Below are 23,843 nucleotides of genomic sequence, written 5' to 3'. Positions count from 1 at the left end.
AACGGAAGGAAATTGCGTTACTTTTGAACTTCAAGAGAGCAGAAACCCTCTTTTGACCTTTTTTTTTTTTTTTTTTGTACTTCTTAGCCAATAATAGATGTTGTCTTTGGCCGAGTTATTGTAGTTTGCACTCCTGCTCTCGTGATGGTGCAGTCCTCTCTTGGTTGACTCGAGGCAGAGAAGGAAAAATCTGCCATCTGATGCTAAATAGTCAAAGAATGGCTTCATATGTCATGCGTATGCTTCGAGACATAACAGAGGAAGTGCAGTTCGTTTTTTTTTTAAAGTCACAAACATTGACACGACAGTGTATCTTACAATCCTTCACAGATGCTTCGTGATTCACAAATGTATGCGTCTTTTAAAACACATTCCTTTGCCCAGTCTTGGTTACATCCCTGGAATTGGAGCAGGAGCAAAACAGTCCGGTCACAAACTCTCTCTGGTACTTTCGTGCAAAGCGGCGAAATGTTTCATGAAAGGTTAAAATCGGTTTTGATGCTACCTGGAAATTGTACAATTTTTTTTTTCCCCCCCATCAACAAACAGCAAGATTCTTATCACAACATTGAGATACTATAAATACTGATACTTTAACTTACACAGGATGGACCCGAGTGCCAAGTCCAATGAGTGTCAAGCGATCCTAAAGCCCCAAAGCATCTAGTATATTTTTTTTTAAAAGCAAATGCATCGGTGATATACCTCACATTGAGTTCAACCGCCTAAAATTCCAAAGTTTACAGAAAACTCACAACATTCTCCCTCCTACCTGAATTGTATTGGAAATGGATACAACACTGATATAAATGGATTCATTGTACAAGTTGAAAATGGAAGTTGCAAAACTGTAAACATGAGTCTCTTCGAGGAATTGCATGCTCATCAATGAATAGGTAAGAAATTTTGAAAAATAAAATAAGTCATACGAGGAGAAGAAAGTCGTAACAGGAATGAGCCAATGTTGACAAACGAACCGTCTGAGACCGACTGCAGCGGTTGTTTTTTTAAGAGACTCGATATTAGGTAATATAATCAAATGTTTGTTAAAACACTTGACTGACTGAACAAACGTAGCAAAATAGGCCATTTTAGTTTGTAATTCTTTTACAGGAACAGACGCAAAGGTACTGATGAGAGTTCGTCATTACGAATTCGTTTGTTTAAGTGTAACTTGTAAAGATCCTCAAAAAGTCGTCACCTTGGTGCGTATATACGTTATGCTTGTAATTACCACTTCAATTTTGTATGCCTTCTTCTTGTATTACATTATTCTATAAATATTAAGAATTATTTTCCGTTTTCAAAAATTTATTTATTTATTTTTTTAGTGTGGCTCGAATACTCCTTTGTTGTCTTAAAAGGAAAATGGCATAAAAAGTTAATAACGATTAACTGGTTCATATTTTAATACTAGGGCTGAAATGATACATGCTAAAAAAAACCCACACACATCACACACAGGCAAACATATGTATGTATATTAGTGCTGTCAAACGATTGAATTTCTTTTAAATAATAAAAGTGGCAACTTGATCAGGGTGTTTTGTTCTGAGATGCCGAAGAAGTAAAGTTAATATGGTACAGTATTTTAATTTGGCTCTGCAAAGCAAAGTGCGCAAATTATTTTTCATTTTTCTAAGTTAATTTTGACAGCCCTAATATATTTATATATATATATATATATATATATACTTAATTTAATGGAGACCATTCCAACCGCACCGACAATGAACACAAAAATAGACACATTCTCTTGACACCACAATCACATAAATTGAAGTCAAAGGAGCAGAATGAAAAAAAAACATTTTTTCTTTTCGTCATCAACTCCACACCTGTATACATCATAAAATATATATATATATATATATAATATACAACTCAATCCTGGCTTTCTCACATTATGCAAACTGACCCAGCCGAGCATAAGAACTAGGAAAGTGGTGCACAATGGTCAACATCAAATTCGGCAACATGAGTGTGGGACTTCACACCGTGTTATTAATGAGACAATTATTTTACATTCCACATGTGGACAGATCCCAATAGAGGATTGTCATTTTTCTACACCAAACGAATGATTTAGGGCAGGCCTCCGTGAGGATGTTGGGAGTGCAGGGCTAGGCTTACGTCGATGCATTATTCTTATTAAAAATAAGACAAGGAGGAGGCTTGCCATTACAAAGGATCAGGACGGACAAATGTGCCGAGGACAGAGAGGACGCTGACTAACAGATGATTTCCCTGGGTAAGTAAAAAGCAGTTTTGAAGCAGGCGCATGAGTTGAGGCTTTAAAGTGAAGTTTTATAGCCTGGCATTAAGTTCACAGTTTAATTTATCGTAAACATGAGGTATAACGTAACGAGTATACAAAGTGACAGACGCGGGGAAAGTTCAGTGGTCAGTGGTTGGCATAACACTTTCATTTCCTTTTGGGATTTTAAAGGAAACTAGCAAAGGATATGCAAACAAATATCTTGCCGTGAGGCAACAGCGAACACAAACTCAATAGTCTTGTGTACTACTAAAGCCATGCTCAAACACATAATATAGGTCAATTCTACTGTTACTAAAGGCGGAGTTCCAACGATACGATTTTTTTTTACCTCAAAATGTATGTTTTGGCTACTCTGTTAAACTACAGCTAACGTTTTGAAAAGGAAAGGTTACTTTTAACGTCCCTGTTTAAACATCTTTTTTTTCTCATGCAAGAGTACGTCACAAAATGCATACGAGGCTGTCGCTTAAGATAATAAACTGGTAACACTTCTTCAGCGTAAGTCAAATCCTCACCCTGAATAGACGCCCAAGGGAGTATTATCTTTTGTATAAGAAAGTGACGACAAGCAGAAAGCGTGCAGGAGTTGGACTGGCACGGCATGCAAAGTAGGAGTGTTTTTGCAGCTCCGTGGTACGGATGTGGAATTTTATTTGGGCAAGAGGAACAAAAATTCCCCGTGCTATTAACACATTCACTGCCAGCGGAGTAAAAAAAAAAAAAAAAAAAAAGAATCTTTGACGTATTTATCCGTCAATGGTAGTAAAAGAGTTAAATCAGTCTGGTGAAAATGGGTTTGGATCTTGTATACCCTGAAACTAGTGTTGGTTGTAGTTCTGCATAGAAATAGATGACAAAAAAAAAAAAAAAATCGGAATAGCTTATCGCGGTTGTCAGCCATGTGTTGATCATTTGAGGTTGGAGCGTGCATCTGATTTCCCATCAATCTTGAATGCAGCATATGCATCTTACACAAAATAAGACGCTGCAAAATGAGCGGCCGAGGTCAAAACAATGAAAACGGATTGTGGTTTGACTCGTTTGAACATGGCCTCGCAGTACCTGGCAAGGTAAATGGTTCAATTGTCGGTAACGAAGATGACCACTGACTGTTGGTCTGACTCCCTGCTATGCTGGTGCAAGAAATCATGGCTGAAGGCAGTGCGTTCTGTGGTGCTGGTGATAGTTAATCATAGAAGAAGGGCCTTTTTCTTCCCATGGTTGAGAAAGAATGGCTGCCGAACCTCAATGTTGTCCTTAAACTGGAACACGTGACGTGCTCTCTGTGCTCAGGGACGAGGATCCTGAGTTTTTTAAAAAAATTAATAAAAAATGGCGGAATATGAAGTTTAGTGGCTGATCACAAGCGTCACACTCCAGCACGACATCACTAATATGAATAAAGGTGTGCTACATGACTGCTCGGATTGGAGATGGCCAGCCATGGGCAGCTTTGCGGATATTTACACTAACGAGTGTTGATGAACAGAGCAGAAGAGGGAGCCACTTGCCGCATGACTTTCCTTCACAGTAAAGGTGAGAGCACAGCAGGCCTTGGAGACGGCACCTGCGTAATTGCACTGCTTGATCATCCTATTGCTGTGCCTGCAGGTGTGTGTGCGGGCGTGTGTGTGTGTGTGTATGTGTGTGTGTGAGCCCTCGTGGTAAGAGTGCTCACAGTTGTATTTAAATACCATGCAAAGTAGCAACAAAGCGTGGCGGCACTTAAAGGCCATGCCTTCGTGAGGGGCCTCTCTCATTAAGTTCGGATGTGGTTCCATGTGTGTGTGTGTGTGTGTGGATTTTTCGGCTTTGAAAGGTGTGATGATGCGAGCAATGTTTGGCATTATGGTTTTGCAGGTGCATTTGCTTGTTACCATGGAAACATGGCTGATCGAGAACGTCTTTGAGAAAACGGCCCCTTGTTTGTTTACTCAGGGGAATGTCGAGGTGAGAGAACAGGCGGCATTTGCGTGGGCGCTTAAGTTGACTTCAAATATGGTCACGATTAGGGTTGCAAAGGAACACTTGGAGGAGATTTCTGCAAACCTACCAGGGGAACACTAAGTCGTTTTAGGAATATTCAGATGAATTGCAAAAAAAAAAAAATGGGAAGATTTTGCATTTTGATTTCTAATTGATTGATTTTTAATGGATTTATTGCAACATATTTAAAATATACACCCCCATTTATTATCTCGTTTTATTCATTAAAATTCTGTCAATTTTTCCCCGTTTGAAAGTTTTATGAATTTATTTTTTGCAACCCTATTCAAGATTGCTTTGAGGCAAACAGGGTAGTTAAGATGTTCTTTGAAGGGATAAAGGAAGGTGTTTGGAGTTATTACATCCATCTTAGTTTTAGTGCAGCAGAAAAAAAAAATCTGATAGCCAATTGCGGAGAGGAGGATTTCAGCAGTAATGAATTCCAAGTGTACATTTTCAGGAATAGGCTCAGGAAGCTTTTTTTTTTTTTTTTTTTTTAATTTTTTTTTAAATAAACTGAAAATGGCTTAGCGTCCTCTTCTGCAGCCACAAGCAGTGAGGAGCTCACAAGAAAACAATTCCCGCAGCAACGTTGCTAGTGGCTTGCCATAAGTCACATGACACCAAGTGATGTTTCCTTCCTCTTTGTTTGGGTGAATCCAGAGGCAAATACTGCCGACTTGCGGTTGCTTTAACCCCAACCGCTGTAGTTTGTCGACTGGATCCAATCAGGCCAAAATGGCTCCTGCTGGAATCCCATTTTACGTTGACCATAGTTTCAATCTGAACCGTTTAGTCAAAAAGGCCCAATTCAGACGTGTCAGCAACATGGTTCTGGTATGCTTTGCTCGAAATGTCCATGCTCAATTGCATAAAATGGCTTTGTCCAAAACAAGTTTAAAAAAAAAAAAAAAAAAAAGGTGGTTTGGAAAAATTAGGAACCTTAAGATCCTTCCTCCAGACGATGAAACAATTAACAGCGCATTTGCTGTTTAGAATTGTTGCGATGAATTTGCATACAGAGCAAGGAGCATGTGAGCAGCTCAACCCGGCATCACACACAGATCCATGTTGAGATCACGCGCGAACCAGGGCCATCATTCCTGACGACAAACAGTCCCGGTCGGTGCCACAAATGGACTCGGGCCACTTTGGCCGTCAACTGATGATCCACGGCCTTTTTTGAAAGAGCTGCCGTACATGTTGGCATCTGTGTATGTCTGGACTATACATGCGTGTTGCAAATGAGAGGGCAGCTGCACCGAGATGAGAGGTGAGGTAGAATCGGTGCGTTTCAGCAGGGATTTGAAACAAGTTTGAACGACGAGGTAAGTGACATCATCCCCGCCCACCGCCCGACAACTACACGAATCGCATCAGCGGGAGTCGAGAGCTGCTGGTTGGATGGTGTCATCGTGTGGATGGCGGCGTTATGGCCCATTGAGAGAACGGGTGGCGGTGCAGCTCGGTGACCGTTAAGTAGATATGATATCTGTGAGGCGTGAGCGAGATGAAGCTTAGAAAGGAGGTATATGTTGCAGATAGAATAGATAAACTTTATTTAGTGTCTATGAGTAATATAATACTACACTTAATATTCCTACGCAACCAGTCTGCAAGAGTTAAGAAATTAAAATATTCTAGAGGGATTTTTTTTTTTCCTCGGAATGTAACATCAAAATGAAATAAAACATCTAATTGTGCAACGTAATTGCTGCAAAACCAAAAACTTTGTGAATGCCGAGACAAGGCATTCTAATAGTTCTTTTTCTTAACATTGCTTTTTATTGCACATAGCAAATTGGTGATTTCAACAAATCGTATCCCAACGCCGCCCGCAGCCACACAGGGGAGTCATTTGCATATCAACCCCAAGGATTGTTGTATGCCATTATTGTGTTGGTGACATTTCGTCGCATTCTAATTTCAGAGGGATTTGAAATTTGGGTTCCATTTTACCTGGCGACAACATTCACTCTCCTTTGGTTCTGGTTTGCAACTCCTGAGGAAAATATGTGACTCTTAACCTGAAAAAATACTTTCAAAACTGTCAGTTAGTTGTTGGAGGGGGATGACCTGAGCCCTGCGGCATTCCTTATGTGATCGTTTCAGATCATAGCCTTAGATTGGATATAATCAGCGACGGCTGGCTAATAAAGAGGATATTGAGGGTAGCAACATTCCTGAAGTGCCACAACAAATTAGATAAAATGACCGAGGGACTCTAGAAATAAATGACTCAACTGAGAAACACTTAGCAGATAACCTAATCGAGACAGCAGCTCAATTAGCACCTCTCGGAGTCTGATCCAAATTATTTTTTTAAGGCTCTGAGCACTATTTAGAGCTGAAGAGGAGGCAGAAGTGTTTGGTGAATGTTTCACAACTCAGCTTCTCTTTGCTTACAAAGAGCTTGGGTAAAGAAAAGTGCAAGTTCAACACAGCTCAGCGTTGGCCTAATTTTTGGGGAGGCTTACATAAATGTCTTCACGAGGCTGTTTTAACTACGTAACTAGTATTTAGCTATTGCACATAATAGGAAAGTACTTTTGCAAATAAGGCTTTTTTTTTTTTTTTTTTTTTTTAAACAAACTGTGTCTCAAGCCTCTTTTAATCCACTTCTTTCTATAGTCCTTCACAAGCTACTTATTTCTCTTGGCGCTTTCTATGGCGACGCCACAATCAATTCCCGTGCTGCCCTGCAGCCAAGTGTCGTTAGAGTAATTCTCTTTTCCACTTCATCTTTCCAATTGGCTACCACAACCAACAGCAAAAATAAGATCCATAGAAGCATCTTAATAAATAATCGGTTTTATTTGCAGCTTGGAATAAAAATCGAAAAATATAGTATATGACAAGTTCTGTGTTTGGAATACCTCCATTCCTCATTTGAATCCGAGATGGGACGTTTGCTGCATTGGATTCGAATGGTGTGATCTACGGGTCTAGATTAAAAATATCCCACCAGCCACCACTGATTATGAATCCCAAATAAGAAAATCTTACGCCTATGCTTAAAGCCCGTCATAATGCAAAAAAAAAAAAAAAATCTTACAGCAGCTTTAAGCTGTATTGTTTCTCATGTCAGGCCTTAATTGCAACTAATACATTGTACTGTACTGCGGCTTCATACTAAGACTTATTATAAAAGGAAAAAGCAGAGACTGAAGGTCTACATGGTTGTGATCTCTCAGTAAACCACCAATAAATAAGACACTACATTTTACAAGCTATGAGGTAAAATTGTAGGCGTTTATGTTGTATTTTGGAGAGTGTGTGTGTGTGTGTGCGTGTGTGTGTAAAGAGAGCTCACTATGTGAGGGAGGTAGGTTGGCGAACACTGTCGTAGCAGCGGCTCAATGGGGGGGTCGAGCTGAACTGTGGCGGCCACCGCTGCGGAGAAGGAAGGTGCAAAGAAGCATGTGGAGTGGGATTGTCTGAGGAGATTATGAGCCGGATAAAAAAAAAACAAAAAAACAAAAACAAAGTCACACACCGTATGAGGTGAAAGTGGGGAGACTTTAGGCTTATTGGATTTTTGTTTGTCTGCATATAGTTCTACTTGAGTGTAAAGTTTAAGTAACTGTACCTTTTAAAGTGACACGACAAAGAAGCCACATAAGTTAGTTTTTTTTTGTTTTTTTTTCCTTGTGATGATGAGTGCTGGTGGTAGGTGGTGGGTGTCCAAACCCAAATGTTCCCATCAAAGAAGAAAAAAAAATTTTTTTCTCTCTCCTTCTTTCCAAATGCACCCCTTTACCGAGTTGTTTTCACATCAAGGTGTTCCTGTAAGGGGGTGCCACTGTTTTATGAGTCACACATCCTGGTCCTCGAAGACCTCCAAGAAGAGCGGGGGAAAGAGTTCGTTGGGACACTCCACCTTCATGTGGAGGAAGCGGCTGGCGTGGCACGCTCCGATCATGCGCAGGTCTGTTACCTTCATCAAAAGCTTGGGCCAGAAGTGAGGAATGTTGTGCTTGCGGTAGTTGATGTAGTGCTCAAACGCCAGCAGGTAGGCCTCTTGGCACTGCTCGATCTTCTCCACACTTGTCAGCCCTGAGCGATCTTGGGTGAGAAATAAAACGTGTGTTTTAGGAACAGGTGTGTTTTTTTCCCATTACATCGATAACTCAAACAGCAGATTGTGTGAAATATCGATGCTGAGTTTTAGAGTTGCGTTTTGCTTGGGAAGGCTAAATGTGTAATACTAGTTAGAGCGCTAACCAAAACGGTAAACCAGAGAGCTGTCTACAGTTGAAAAACACGGTTGACAAATTCTGAAGCTGAGACGTGATTGGGCAAACTTTTTGATTGAACACAATGTGTTCTAAAATTTGACAGAGGGGCCGGACCAGGAGCAGATGGATGGAATGTTTTGGTAAACTCACCTCATCGGAGAAAAAAAATACATTTCATTTTAAATGAAAGTCAACAAAAGCATGACAAGAATATATACGGATGTGAAAAACCACAGCATTTAGAAAAGAAAACATTAACAAGGTTAATTCATTGAATTTTTTTCAAGTTTGGCGGGCTGGATTAAAACATTTAACGGGCCACACGTGGCCCCCGGGCCGTAGTTTGCCCACGCCTGGCCTAAGCATTGGCTAGAACTAATCGTGTTCCCCCGCATGTTATTCGCCATCCACCCTTCTACAAATCGGTTTCGTCTCAAATTTTGGTCCGTGACGTCAATCATTCAATCATTTTCAGCGAGGAAGACCCTAAAAAAGACTTAAACCCTATCGAGCACGTATTTTATAAAGAGGAGATTTAAGGGAGTAACCAATGCGATGAAAGCCTGGGAACATTATGTACCCGAAATTTAAATACGGCAACTTTTCTCGCACGCTTTCAACCCAGTGGCTCACACAATAATGATTGATTTAACACGCGTACATGCTTCATGTGGCATATACATTTCCGGCCAATCCCATTTCTACCGCGTAATCCTCACTTCACCCCTTAGCCCTCGGTTGCGAGTGTTCACGAGAATCCAGGGGTGTCCTGATTCTCAGAGAACGTGGCGGCGGCATATTTGCCACGTATAAATGGCGCTTGCTTGCTTTGGGGAAGACAGGTAAGACATGTTTGTTTAAATTTGTCTGTGACATTGGAGGACATTTTTAGAGTTTAACAAGCAAGGGCAAAAATGAGTTGGGAGAGAAGGAATCCACGAGGAGACAAACATCCCAATGCAGAAAAAAAGGAGCGTACCAAATTAAGTTCCGCCTTCATCAGAAATACACACACACACACACAACTCTTTGTTCTCACAACCACATGCTTCGGCATCAGTTTCTATTTTTTGTTTGTGAACTCTGTCAACCAGTGATCAGTGAACTGCCTCCAGTACCGTCTTGTTATCTCTTTCATTGGACCCATTGGAGCATGGGTTTGACAGTAAATCCCCCCCCTCCCTCCCCCCTCCAAAAAATAAAAAATAAAAAATAGGCTAGACGTAGACGCTCAAATTCATTCCAATCATCATCCTCACCTGAGCTCATTAGGAGGACGGCCTGCATCAGCGCCACTTCAGAGTCATCCAGGTTAAACTGCGCGAGGCTCTTGCCTAAATCAAAGATGGCATCCGACACCACGCCCAAGCCGCCGTTCTTCAGCTGCTCTCGTTTCACAGCCATCTCGCCGTTTAGTGTCAGAGTCTCACTGTCCGGATCGTAGCGCACGGCAGCGCGTAGTGACATGATCTCCATGCAGCACCCTTTCAACAAGATGATCTGGTCTTCACATGGCAGCTGTCGAGTGAACACGACAGGGACATCCCATCAACACGAAGAAATCATCAAAAAAAAAATAATAAATAAAAAATGTTCTCAGATTTGCATTCAGGGCGGAAAAAAAAATTGTCGCAAAGAATGTGCAAAGCCATTTGCAGGAAAACCGACTTCCGACTTCTCAGCTGCTCAATATCTGACAAAGCTGTCAAACCTATTTGCTCAGTGACTGGTCTTTACTCAATAGCTTTTGCTAAAACAAACTGGAAACGAGCCCGATAAATGATATTTGACGTAATAAAGTGCAATTTTATTTCTCTGTCAATTTGCATTATGCAACGATCCATGATTTGTCGACACTGCTCATCCGATTTCTGATTATGGAGTGCTATCCCAATCGTCGACGATTGTCTCCGGCCTAACTTTTAGCAGCATGTCTCGATATGAAAGAAAAAGGGAACTGGACGGACTTAAGCGTATGTTTGTTTCTTCGCAGCTCTTTGGTTTCTACATTTTCAAGAAAATACTTTTTTCTGCCTTCCTGCAATGCGGGCGCGCGGCCGGAGGGGTTTAGCTGACCTACATTCACAGAGCTGCAGCGGGGCACACCCGATTCCGATTGCCACTCGTCAACTTGAACAGCCTCATCGATGCGCTTGTTACTTCCCGGTCAGCCTGCCTTCCGCCACCGCTCGCCTGCCTTCCTTGTGGTCGCTGACTTTTCTTTTTTTTTTTTTAACAGAAATAAAAAGCACATTGTGTCTACCTCTGAGAACATGGGCAGTTTCTTGGCAAAGTCCACCACACGTGTGATGGCAGGTGTCATGATCTTGGTGAATTCACTGAAGGCTTCCAGGTCCACCTTATCTCCTTCTGATGTGGGCACCAATCCCTGACCAATACCATCTGGCTGGAGGCAAAATTCATTTGGTTAAAGTTACCATTCAAGGATAAAAATAATTATAGTGTATTAAAACAAAGGTGCTTAAGCCGAGCATACGATATGAAAGCCGTCCAGCATTTGGTCACAGGGCTTTATCTTTTCACACTTACCAGAAACTTGCGCTTCTGTTTCCAGCTGGATCCCTGGGCGTTAGTGTGTCGATGGGCCTCGGTTGCCATCCTGATGAGTTCCCACTCCGACGTGTTTGGCTCCGGCCTCACCTGCATCGTCCGCACCAACTCCTCCCTCTTTCTTTTCTCCCGGTTCTCCTCAATGAGACGGCGTTTCGCAACCCGCTTTGAGTCATCCAAAACCACTGATGGGTGAGAGAGTTTCGGGACAGGCGGGAAAAAGATTTGTTCTGAGTAAGTGTGGTTTTGATTTGTTTCTGTGAGTACTTGAATTCAACAATGATTTGAGTCATCAGTGGTGTTTTGACATAAATGCAAATGTCAGCATGGGGGAGGAAAAAGTTCAATGTAATGGAATGTGCTTGAGGACATCAAAGAACGGAAACAAAGATATAGTTGACTGGATGCTTGGGAAAAAAACGCTATACGGTGAAATACTGCCTGAGAGACTGTCAGCTGGTAACAAAGCAATTTTTCATACTAGTACTTAATTGCTGTCTTTTTGAAATGGTTCAAAAATAAAAGCCACTCATGTGTTGATAATGCACGCTTGGGGTAGCGGCACACATGCCATTTATTCTGTGGCTTCGGGATTAGGCCCTGAAAGACCCCATACTCCAACAAAAATCATTCGCTTCTCAGTTCAAATGCTTTTTCATAAAGGGGAAGTCAACCCAAAAATTGTCTTGACAAGAAAATGTTCTACGCAGGCCCACTTGTTAAAACACGACATTCTGATTAATAATTTGTTTGTGGAATATGAATTAAACGGTAAAATTCACCCGTTATTCACCATCTCTTGGGGTGGCTATTTTGTCACTTCTGTCGACTGAAAATCATATCACAGTTGCTCACCTGTCTTCTGAAGGTGAGACATGATTGGCCGTTACCTGAACATTGAGCAACTGTGATGTCATTTTTAGTTGACAGAAATGACAAAATGGCCGCCCGCTGAGATGGTGAAAAACCGGGGGGATTTTACACCTTAACACATAAACCACAAACATAAAAATAATCAGAATGCCAAGTTTAGACAAGTGAAGGTGCATCGAAGATTTTATTTCAAATGATTTTTTTGGGTTGACTTCCCCTTTAAAATTGCTTACGTGTCATGGCTTAGAAGTAAGCGACTTCTCTCAGTGCGAGTTTGATCTCAGTCTTATCAAAATGTCTACTAATGTTGCCTTAATTTTTGCTAGTGTTGTCATTATTTTTAATCTTGTTTTCATCCTTCCTTTCATCCGAGGTACGCTACATGGAGAGCATAAATGTTTAGTTTATACAAACTCACAGTCCATGGCCATGCCAACAGAGATGCATTTCTTAAAACGGCAAAGCTGGCACTGGTTGCGGGTGATCTTGTCGATGATGCAGCAGCCTTCGTATTTACACGAGTACGCCGGGTGGAGGTTCTTTTGTATGGTTCGACGGAAGAAACCCTGCAAGGGTTTAAAAAAAAAAAAAAAGAAGAAAAGAAAGAAACAAAGAGGCACTGATAAAAGATCGGTACAAGATAAAATGAGATAAACAGGAAACAGGAAGTAGGAGAATTAATAACATTATGCAACAGATTTATCGTAATATAAGGAGGGTTGACGAGAAAACATTTAAAAGGGATTTTCCCTCTTCAATAACATCTGCGACTAAATGTGACTCGTAAATTAGTCACAGTGCGTAAATAAAAAAAACAAAAACAAATCCTCTCCTCTCCAGTTATTTTGTCTTATTTTCACACAGGCAAACAAATCAACAGCTGAAGGGCAAAAAAAAAAACAGCTTCCTTGTTGACAAAAAGCAAAAAAAGCAGTTTTACGGGGGCCATTTAAACCAAAATAGGTTTCGCTGATTATAATGATATAATAGCAATAAAATTGTCACTTGGAAAAAGAGGCTGCAATCACAATCCACAACAACAATGCAGGATTTCTCGAGAAGCGGATATCTCATGTGATTTACTCGGAAAAAAATCCATTTTAAACACATTTCCAGGCTCTGAGGCTGTGCCATTATGTTTCAATTTTTAATTCGTTAACGTTTTGCAGCTTTCGTCTGCAGATGGGATCTGCACCATGTATGACGTCAGCAGAGCTCAAGCTCAAACTGTGGCAGGGTTTTTACTTTCTGGACTTGGGTTTGACACTTCTGGGTGTTATTATCGTTCGCGTTATTGACCAGATGTAATTCTGTCGCTTTGATCAATAAACACTAAATGCATTGTCAATATAAAGACTCTTACTGTACCTTGCACCCCTCGCATGTGATGCAGCGGTAGTGGTAACCGGTGGCCTTGTCGCCACACACCACGCATGGCTCATCCTTCTCCAGGTAGCTGGGGATGTACCCTGGAACAGAGATGCTAAGAGCTATAGGATAGGAAGAGGAGGTTAAGGAGAAAGATGGGATGGAATTAAGACACGTGAATATCGAATGCCGAGTAACGGTGGGATGAGCAGACATTCATGAAGATCAGGCAAGGGTAAGGTTTAGGGCGATGAGGCACGAGTAGTGATTACACATGGGGAGGACGATGAGAAGTAGAAGGGAACAAGGGATTTTTGTATTAAAACGGGGCCTCAACGAAGCGGCCTTTGTATGGCATCATGAGGGATTGTGAGCAAGGACGGAAAGTATTTACGGTTTTCTTTGGATTCGTAATGTCAAATACGATCTCTTTATGCTGATGTTTGTTTGATTATTTATGGAAGATATAGCGAATTCATGTCATCGTGCTTTTTATTTTGGATTTATTTGGCAAAAAAATAAAAAAATAAAAAATCAGCACTGCTTCCATTGCTATTAAATAACACTGGAAAAGTAGCAAAATTGCGCATTTCGGGCTAATATAGATATTGTTAAAACGGATTAATTTTGTATGTTACAGGATGCCAGTTAATCCCTCAGAGGGTAATTAAAATTCAATATATTCAAGATATTTATTGAAATAAAAAAAAAAGTTACAACTCCGCAGCAACAAAAGACGGAGGGTTATAATTTCCTAGTTTCCAATTCTACTTTTGAGTTTTCAACGTATTATTGTGTGGTTTAATCCCACAGTCAGTGCTTCAAGGCGTACACATTAGAAGGAAACATAGTGCCCCCCTCGGTCCTTTAGAGAGTTGTTATTGTCTAATTTACGAAAAATGAAATGATGTAAGAATGAAAAATTCCAAGTTGCCGTTTGGTTCAAACATATGACATCTGATTTCAATTCGTTGGTTCGGGAAAAAATTTTTAAAAGCAATTTTAAAACGCGGTGACACACTGCATTCATTTTTAAGAATTGTAATTTCAAAATTAGGACACGTCCCATCCAGTCGCCACAATTGAGAGGTCGGGGATTAGCTTGCCGGGTGAATTTGGTGGCGATAATGGCCTCTGTAAATTTCAAGATTAGGCTTTAAAAAAAAAAAAAAAAATGCTCAAATCATCATCTTATTCAGTTTAAACAACTTGCGCATAAAATTCATTTAACACCTTCTTTTTGATAACATAAATAAAAATAAAAAAACAACCACTTTATATAATATGTGATTACATTTCTGAATCTAATTTCATTCATCTACATACACATCTGAGCACATTTTTCTGTAGGCCAAGTTTTAAACGATTGTGGTCAGTTCTTGCCTTACCATGTGAGTCTGGATGTGATCAAAAAAGAAATTGGGTTAAACACTGGAGGCTTTTTTTTTGGATTGAAATCTAGTTTCATGACACCTCGAAAACATGCTTTTCCCGTTAACATCAGACCTTTGTATGAAGCCATATAATTGCATTTTTAACCTCATCTTTTACTCACGAGTTCTCATTAAATCATGACTTGTGTTCGACCACACGAGTGAACATACTGTTTGATGTATTGTTTCTCAAGGCAGAATGGAGTTTCATCGGCGAATAAAATCATTCTGAGTGTGAAATCCTGGGGCAAACTGTGCTGAAAACATTTGACTTTTCCCATTAATTTGCCACAGTTGGAGTAAAGGTATAAAATATTTCAAAGGGGAAGTCAAAAAAAAAAAAAAAAAAGGTCCTAAATATGTTCTATACAGTCCCAGAGTCAAAACACGGCATTCTGATTAATATTTTAGTTTCGTAGCAAAAAAAAACATGTGTTGGCTTCATCAAGTCAACTCAGGAGCGGTTTGCAGCCAAATGTGAACTAGTTCAAATAAGAATCAACACCTCCAAGTCCGAGGTCGTGTTTCTGAGGAGTTCATCAAGTAATATGAATATTTGGGATTTTATCTTCTTAATGAGTGCCGAAAGAACATTTCGGGATAGCAACAAGAAAATTGATGCACCGTCCGCAGAGATGACGCTTTTGCATCAGTCTGTCACGATGAAGAAGGAGCTGAAAGGAGAAGCTCTTCACCTCTCCCCATTAGCGGTGGGACGTGACCCAAAGGACAAGATCGTGGATGCACAAAACACATTTTCTTTTGTGTCCTGGCTCTCCTTTAGAGTGAGAATCTCAGTCTTCCGGGTGGAACTTGGAGAAGAGATCCTGCTCATCCCTTTGAGATGAGCCATATATGTGATTAGGATGCAAACCTGCTGAGGTGTTCCAACGTAGGGTCGAATACCCAGGACATGCTGAAGAGACTTTATTTAGTCTTCTTGAAGAAGGGCTTGAGCATCCCGGGAATGAAATGGAAGGATGGGTGAGAAATGAGTTAGCTATCTGAGAGCGCAAGCCGTGTGCCTTCAGAGACTGATTAACAGGAATGAAGTCCACTCTTAAACCTTGGCTACCTTTGCAAGCTTATTCATATTTTACAAAGCCTGTAAACGAAAACAGCGTGGAGTCTAACAAAGCATTCACAGTCCACGTGGGGGGTCGGCTCAAGTGTGATGAGGTGCACTGAACATCATTTTTCAAACACAGACTCCTTGAACACATCAAAAAAAAAAAAAAAAAAGTCTGAACATCTTTTGTGACTCTTCTATTGGATCCGACCGTTTCTGTTGCCCGGTGTTGGTGATGACAAAAAATGTGGATGGGTTAAGTTTGAGGTGACTCATCCTTACCAGACATACTCTTCATCGAAGACTGGCTGTTCTTCCTTTTTCTCTTTGGCACATCGAGCCACCTGATGGGAGGCAAGAGAAGGAGGTTAAAATAGGTTGGTAAAAGTCTCATTAGTTGCTTCGAATATGATTTGATTTCTGACATATCGAAAATTTTCACTCAATTTTCCAACATACTTGTAGCCGTTTTTTTTTTTGTTTTATGCAAATGTTCAATTTATCTTGACCCATTTGAACTTAAAACAAGTTTCAATTTCAGACTTTAAAGATACGCAAAAATACACATTCTGTATTTACTTTTTGTGGCCTTTTTATCGATTTTTATATTTCATAACTATCCTAACTCGAACACGACTGCCACTGACAGATTTTTCCACCGTTTCTTCCTCTATTTGGCCCATCCTCCATGTATGGCCATATTGTTAACACGCACCAGATTTTCCTCCTCTCCTCGATAATCTCCTCTCTCTTGTGCTTGTGCCAGTTTGTCTGTTTTGTTGAAGTTGTTTTGCCTTTCTCTCGACTGTAACACTCCCGTGCCACACATAGTCACTGCAGTCACACCCCTCACCCAGAAATAATTGAAAACAACAACAACAACAAAAAAAAAAAAAAAGAAGTGACATCTTTCTCAGTTGATGCGGCACATCATGACAAACCTGTGGGAAACAGACTACACTGCTCACTCTAATCTCGATGAGTTGAGTTGCAAAACTGAAACACAACATTGTCATTTCGGCACCAGTTGAGAAAAAAAACACACACACTGATTTCACAATGATGGATTTTTTTTCTTTTTTTTTGAGGTGCCAGTTGACAGGAAGTTGTACCAGAACACAAACTTCCCTCCAAAAGTCGAGTAAAACTAAGATGAGTTGCTTTATATTTATGAGATGAGCAAAATATTGCCCCATCAAACCCAAATATTTTAATAACAATATAATCGACTTCATTGTTACAATACCTTTGGAGGGAAGTGCATATCTTGGTCTGTGAAATATCAAAGTGGGTATCAAGTTGAATCTAACCGAAAGCAAGCATGTGCTGTGGAAAGAAGACTGCAAAGTTGCTGATAACTGACATTTGTTGAGCTTACTTTTTTTTTTTTTTTTTACGCAGCAACTTCCCAGTATTACACAAATGCCTCAGTGTAACCGTGAATTTATTGAGCACAGCTTGTATAAAAAGGCTTTTGTAAAACTATTTCATTTTTTTTTTCATGAACAAGTCAGACTTTTTATTGATTTAACTTCTTCATTGGATCAGATGACGACTGAAAACTGGACTGTTTAACCATTTGCTTGCGTGTACTGTGAATTAGTGCACAAAATCACAATTTCTGAGCTCTATTATTGATTCAAAGTGTAAATCTCTGGACTTGCCTGGCTGTCATTATTAAACATCGTCGCGCGTGCACTGTGGCATACCGAGTCGGACTGCAAAACAAAACTTAAGAATGGGGCTAACAATACAGTACAACTGCGAACCGGGGACACAACAAATGCTGCGAGAACAAAGAAAACAATGAGCCTTGAGGAAGTAAATTGGCCATAAAACTTTCAACATCCACCACTACAATAAAAAAATTTAAAAAATAGCCCGTTGGTAGTCGGCTTCAAAACTCGTACACACAGATTCTCACCAGATGCCGACTAACTTGAGAAAGTGTTTTAGAAGTCCACAAATTGCATTAGGAATTTATTTAATTGCATTAAAGATAAAAAGGGAGCGAGCACCAAGAAGACTTCACTGGGATATATCGTAAAAGACACAATCAATACAACAAACAGAAACAGGTCCCGCATACACCACCCACACATAAAGTCGTTACACACCAACCTGTTGATGCAGTATGGCTGTAAAATATGCATGTTGCGCCTGCTATTATTTTTTTTAAATTTTTTTTGCACTTTCAGCCTCCGGGCAATCTAATTTACTGAGTACATGCAGTCCTCTGCAGCTCTGTTGGCAGTCAAGTTGTCAGTGCAGGGAAGTCCAGATCCTCAAAGCGGTTGGTAAACAGCATTGATCCACCTCGACTATGGAGGTCTGAACTCCAACAACCTCCCTGTGACCTCAACGCTCAAGTTGAAGGTTCAAAAGCCTGTCAAATAAGTCAAGCTAATACGAGTTAGGATAGCTTGAGCGTTAGTCTGCCTGCATCAGACTGGCTGCTGGCACGAATGACTACGATGTTTATTTCCCTCTCTGCCCCCTCCCTTTTTTTCGCTCTCTCTCCTCCTCCTTTCTGGCTGCTCTGGTTCAGTTCCCCCCCCCCTCCACCCTCTCCATGTGTTTGTGTGTGCGCGTGTGTCAGCATGTGGCATTCTCGACCATCACAATACAATTCATGTCGCTCTGATCTGTTTCGAAAGAATGCTTCGGCTTCCTGTCTGCCGGTCTTTATTTAAACGTGCTGTGTTTTTTTTTTTGTTTTTTTTTCTCCTCCCAAGTGTCCTTTTTGTCCTTCTCATTTGCTAATCTTTGTCCACATCTCATGTTACTATCATTGCTGCTGTTAGATTCATTGGATTGAATTAATTTCATGTCCTCCCAGCATTTATCTTGCATTCAGCGTATTTGTCCTTCAGGAATAAAAACGAAGGGAAAAAAAAAAAAAGCCTTTCTACACCCAAACTCACTAAAGCCTAAATTACTAACTCTTATTATATAACAGCAGCTGAGACCTCTCCTGCGGGTTTAATGTGTGGGCACATTAAACTCAATTGCAATCCTTTCCAACTAGAAACTGTTAAGTAGCATTTTAATTATCCGCTGTCATATCGATACCTTTCGCCTGAAGAAAATGGACGGATGAGTGGATCATCGCGGCTGCTGAAAGACAAACATCCGAGGTGAAGAACTGGTAAGCGTAACTAAAATGCAACAATAAGAGGGTCAGTCAGAGACTTGGCGTTTCACATGGTCACAAGCGACTTTATTATGCTGGTCAGAACTTCTCCCACAAAAGCCAACTTCCGTAGCTACAGTTCCTTTTAAAAGTGACAAACTGAGCGTATCCTTTCACAACTTGGGCTGAGAAACACCTTGCTTACGTTTTTGATAATCATGTTGCAGAGGGACGCAATTACAACAAATAAAATGGCAAAGGTCAATTTACGCACATCGGCAATCATCAATTCCTAAAATTAATGGTGTTATTTTTTTAAGAATAAATGCGGAAGTAGGTCTCACGTCAACATGTTGAACTTTTGCCAAAAAGCGTTAACGCGAGTCGGAATTATTTATTTATTTATTTTTTTAAACAGAAAAAGTTTGCCTGGATTGATATGCCAAAATAAACCAATGAATTAGAAAAGAGTCAGACATTAAAAATTAAAACTTGAATCTGAATTTTCCCATGCAATTATGGAAGATGACTTTCAATGAAGGACTCCACCTCCCTCTTTTCCCCTTTTTAAAGTTAATGAACTCCAATGCTTATGTTTGTTTAAACACGTCTTTAGACTTCTTTGCATTTCGTTATTTATAAGAGAATACTGGTAACGCTGATTTTGGTTCTGAAATGCATTAATTGCATTTTGATTCATTCCAGTAAGAAACATTACCTCTATTTATGAAAGGTTCAAAAGGGGCTCACGGGACTGACGAAGCTATCGACTTCAGGTTCCATTTTATTTCATAAAAAATAAATAAATTATTAAAAATCTTTCAGACTTTCATGCAACTACTGTACACAATTTAAATATCATAATCAAAATGTCAAACTCAAATAATAAAAGCCGACTTTTCAGCTTTTGTTCTTTTTCACAGACAAGACAAGCTTTTCGACAGCCTTGAACGACATATCCAAGTCAAATCCAGTCTGGGCTAGTCTGATTCCACGCTGCGCGAGAGACAAGGACACATTGAGAATGCTCAGTTTTGGCACGTTGTTACTTCTCCATTCAGATTTGGGGGACACAATTAGTTCTTTAATCACGCATGAATGGAATCATTTTTCCAGAAATTAAAACCATTATCAGGTGTCTCTAACATGCCTCTGTCAAAATACCCCCGAGTAGCGATCCCCAAGCACCGGTCCGCGGACTTCCATTGGGTATCGGGTCAAACAGACGGATGTATTTGATGCTTGTACGCCCTAATGAAGAATAGATGTCAGCAACCAGACACCTACACACCCTGCCCTCACACCGACAAATGGTTTCCGGTCCACAAACTATCAGGCCGACCATGCTAATGCTAACACGGGTTAGCCACAAAACTCAATTACCCACAATGCTCCTGTTCGTCTCAGTAATGTGTGGGTCTGTCTCATTATGACTGCAGTGCATCTCTTCTCTGCGTCTCTTATTCCAAATATCACTGATTACACCTCCCTACCAAACTCAACGAAGAAACCAGCGGCTAATGCTTTTAGATCTGTATCTAAAAATATCCAAGCGAGCGCTCGTAAGCCAATAATTACCACTCTAGTCTAAGCAAATCTGCATTATATATAGTTTAATTTCTAAAAATCTAATTAAAATGTTACGAGAAAAAATAAATTAAATAAAAAAAAATAAAAAAAATTATATATATATATTTTTTGTTTTTTTAAAGGAACCGAGGCTAATTGTGCAGATCTAAAAGTCCCTGGGACTGTTCATATGACTTTTACGCTTCAGTTAAGTAACACTCAGGCAATTAACTTAATTGATGAGGAATACTGCCTCCAAGCACCAAGCAAGTGTTGTATAATTCTGTTTTGTAATATTTAGCGATAAATAATTGTGTTTCTTTTGAAAGGTGGGGCAGTCATGTGGTTAGATGTTCAAAGAGGGCCTGTACACAAGTCAAATGAACACGTGAACTTAAAACCTGATGCGGATACATGCAAATACCAGTTTGCAATGCGGGTTATTAAAGTTGCATGGAAATGGAAATGCCAGGCAGCACAGGAAATACAAGTGTTGCAAAGCCACAAAAAACACTTTCACAACTGGAATGATAATTTTGAACTACTTTAAGAAATCCACTGGACCTACTTACCTACTACTACACGCACATATATATATACCTCTGCATATATACATATACATACATACAGAGATACACATACACGGATGGATGGATTTATCTGGAATCACGTGTTGCATTTTATCTAAAAGTCCTTGATTGATGTTACTGTGAAAAGCAAAAGTTAAGCCATGATTACTTTCAGGGACAATGCTTCTTCTTTGTGGGTTTAAAAGAGCATTAAAGCACCAGGATTGTACCACTGGCTAAAATGCAACACGGGATTCTAGTTATTAGCCAACGTTACGGTCGTAATCATCCGCTTCGGGGCTTGTAGATCACGTTCCTCTCACGGCCTTGGTATTTATTTTACATTTTGTATTTTTAAAGTTAAATTTGTTGTGCAGCAAATATTAGAAGGTTGGCGATCATGTCAGGGTGAGGGGTCACAACGGCATAAAAGATAAATAAAAAAATAATAAATACATTTAAAATACTAATTAAAATAATAATTAAAAAAAAAAAAAAGCCAACCTCTACTGTGCATTTTTTTTTTTTTTTTTCATGGGGGTTTTAGTCCCCATTAACCGCGATAAAGGAAGGATTACTGTATTGGACCTACCAAATGATGGCTTGCACTCTTTTGCTCTCTGACAATAATGTCATCACCTGAAATGGTTATTACTACCTGCTGAAGTGTCTAATAAAGTTATTTAGTTTTTTAAAATTCTGTTGTGAGTCTTTACGTAAATTACGCCATTTTAATGCATAAGAAACAGTCCATGGAGTGGCTACTGTCCCATGTGTGCGGGTCAGCAGTTACAAAATCTTAGTTTATTAGTTTGGTGCATCAGATTCGTCAGCATTTTGAAGCATATGTAATGCCGCCTCTGCTCTAGAAGATTTCTTTTTTAATAGATCAGTAATGATTCGTAAATATTTTTATAATGGTTATTACAAAAAAATTGCACCATCATGGGAATGAAATATATACATATGGAAAATTCATGAGGTCAGTTGCATCGTGAATCTACATACGCGGAGTTCAAAGTTTGAAAATCATCAAAATGACGGCTCACGCAGTACGAGTGTTAAAACTCATCTTACATTTCCCGAAAAAAATAAATGTCGGAGACCGTTTCACTTAACATGGGAAGAAAATTGAGGCATTATGTTTTTTTTTCTCATGTGAAGCATTTGTGCATGTGTGCTTTTGTGAGCATCCCAGAATACTCCGAGACTGAACTCTTGCCGAGGGGAGGGCACCTGGCATGAGGCAGCACTCACAGGAACACGTGCATTCTCAATGACACAGTGCGAAACATGCACATGCGCACAATGAAAGCAACAATCCCCTGCTGATGTCACATATTGAGGCATCCTGAGCCGTCCTCTGCTTTCTGACCTCACCACCTCTTAATCTCTCTAATCCACACGCACGCATGCCAGTATGATACATGCATATGTATGCACACATAGTACATGCGTTCCAAAAAGTTGTGTCACAACATGGGACTCAATCATTCAATTTATGCACAGCATCTCATGTGTATTTACTCATTTTCCAAGCGATAAGTACTGCATTTACTACATTTCACTTTAATTTAGAAAATATAGAAATATTAAAAAAAATAATAATATGATTTTTTTTTTAATCATGCACACAAGTAAAACAATAAAAATAAATAAATAAATCTAATAGTATAACTAACCCAAGCCACCGTGAAAATGAATTAAAACAAACTAAATTAAAAAAAAGACAAAACTCCAAATGAAATAAAAAACTAATTTCTAAAACTAAACTATAATAACCCTGGTTGCAGAGCAGTGCCATACTGTTTATAATTTTGTCATCGCTGTTCCGTGCACAATAGTTAGACTGTAGTGCTCATTCAAAGTCAACTGTACAAAAAAAAACCTTATCTTTATTCAAGTAATCTGATAAGGCTGCACATTAGCTGCGGTCCAACAAACAAGAATGAGGCAAGGTTTAACACTTTATGAACATCTGCACAAGCAAATAAACAAATTGTCAAAAGTGAAGTAACTAACGGATTTCATCATCTAAGGTCCATATCATCCCCCCAAAAAAAGAATAAAAATCTGAGAATCCAGAGAAATCTTTGCACCGAAGAGACCAAAAACCAAAATTGAATGCTCATAACCTTTGATCCTTGACAGCACTGCATGGAAAAACCGACATCATTGTGAAAAGGATATTGCCACACGAGCTCAGGAACACTTCAGAAAACCCATTGTCAGTTAACACAGTTGATCGCTACGTCTACAAATGTGTGTAAAAACTCGACCGGGCAATTCAACAACACACAGAAACTCTTCTTAGGCCACAAGCTCATCTGAGATCGACTGATGCAAAGTCGAAAAGTCTGCTCTGGTCTGACAAGTCCACATTTTAAATTGTTCTTTGAAATCACATCCGTTGTGTCCTCCGGGCCAAATAGGAAACGGACCATCCGAACTGTTATCTGCGCAAAGTTCAAAAGCCAGCGTCTGTGATGATATGGGTGTGTGTAAAAGATTGGGCGTATTAAACTAGGGCGGACTGTTGAGCAACTGAAGTCGTACATCAAGCAAGATTGGGAAAGTGTCAATAATGAGTGTCCTCAATTGTCAAATGCTTAGTGAGTGTTGTTAGAAGCAAAGGTGATAAAAGGTGAACATGACCCGGTCACCAGTGTGCCTCACCCCCCCCCCCTCCAAAAAAAACCAATACGGTCTTTGAGTTTATACATGATATATTTTGTCTTTGTTGAGTATTGAAG

At 39.8% G+C, this 23,843-nt stretch overlaps 1 protein-coding gene across 4 annotated transcripts in view; it reads right to left on the bottom strand.

The window, feature by feature from the left end:
• Nucleotides 1-1,981: 1,981 nt before the first annotated feature.
• Nucleotides 1,982-23,843, bottom strand: part of LOC148322701 (thyroid hormone receptor alpha) — a 50,888-nt gene continuing 29,026 nt past the window's right edge. Inside the window, exons 1-8 of one of the 4 annotated variants that reach the window (XM_088316408.1) lie at nt 17,941-18,271; nt 16,102-16,163; nt 13,318-13,439; nt 12,368-12,515; nt 11,056-11,261; nt 10,769-10,912; nt 9,765-10,023; nt 1,982-8,332 (exon numbers count right to left, since the gene is read on the bottom strand). In XM_088316408.1, the coding sequence (XP_088172534.1) occupies nt 8,082-8,332; nt 9,765-10,023; nt 10,769-10,912; nt 11,056-11,261; nt 12,368-12,515; nt 13,318-13,439; nt 16,102-16,163; nt 17,941-17,972 (1,224 nt within the window). In that variant the 5' untranslated portion in view covers nt 17,973-18,271 and the 3' untranslated portion in view covers nt 1,982-8,081. Of the gene's footprint in view, nt 8,333-9,764; nt 10,024-10,768; nt 10,913-11,055; nt 11,262-12,367; nt 12,516-13,317; nt 13,440-16,101; nt 16,164-17,940; nt 18,272-23,843 lie in introns of those variants that run through there. The other 3 variants (XM_088316410.1, XM_088316407.1, XM_088316406.1) reach the window with 3 other exon arrangements.

The sequence above is a fragment of the Idiotropiscis lumnitzeri genome, chromosome 15 (assembly GCF_059441095.1).
Source record: "Idiotropiscis lumnitzeri isolate Australia: NSW breed Sydney's pygmy pipehorse chromosome 15, RoL_Ilum_1.0, whole genome shotgun sequence".
Taxonomy (NCBI): domain Eukaryota; kingdom Metazoa; phylum Chordata; class Actinopteri; order Syngnathiformes; family Syngnathidae; genus Idiotropiscis; species Idiotropiscis lumnitzeri.
This window is presented reverse-complemented; position numbering and strand designations above follow the sequence as displayed.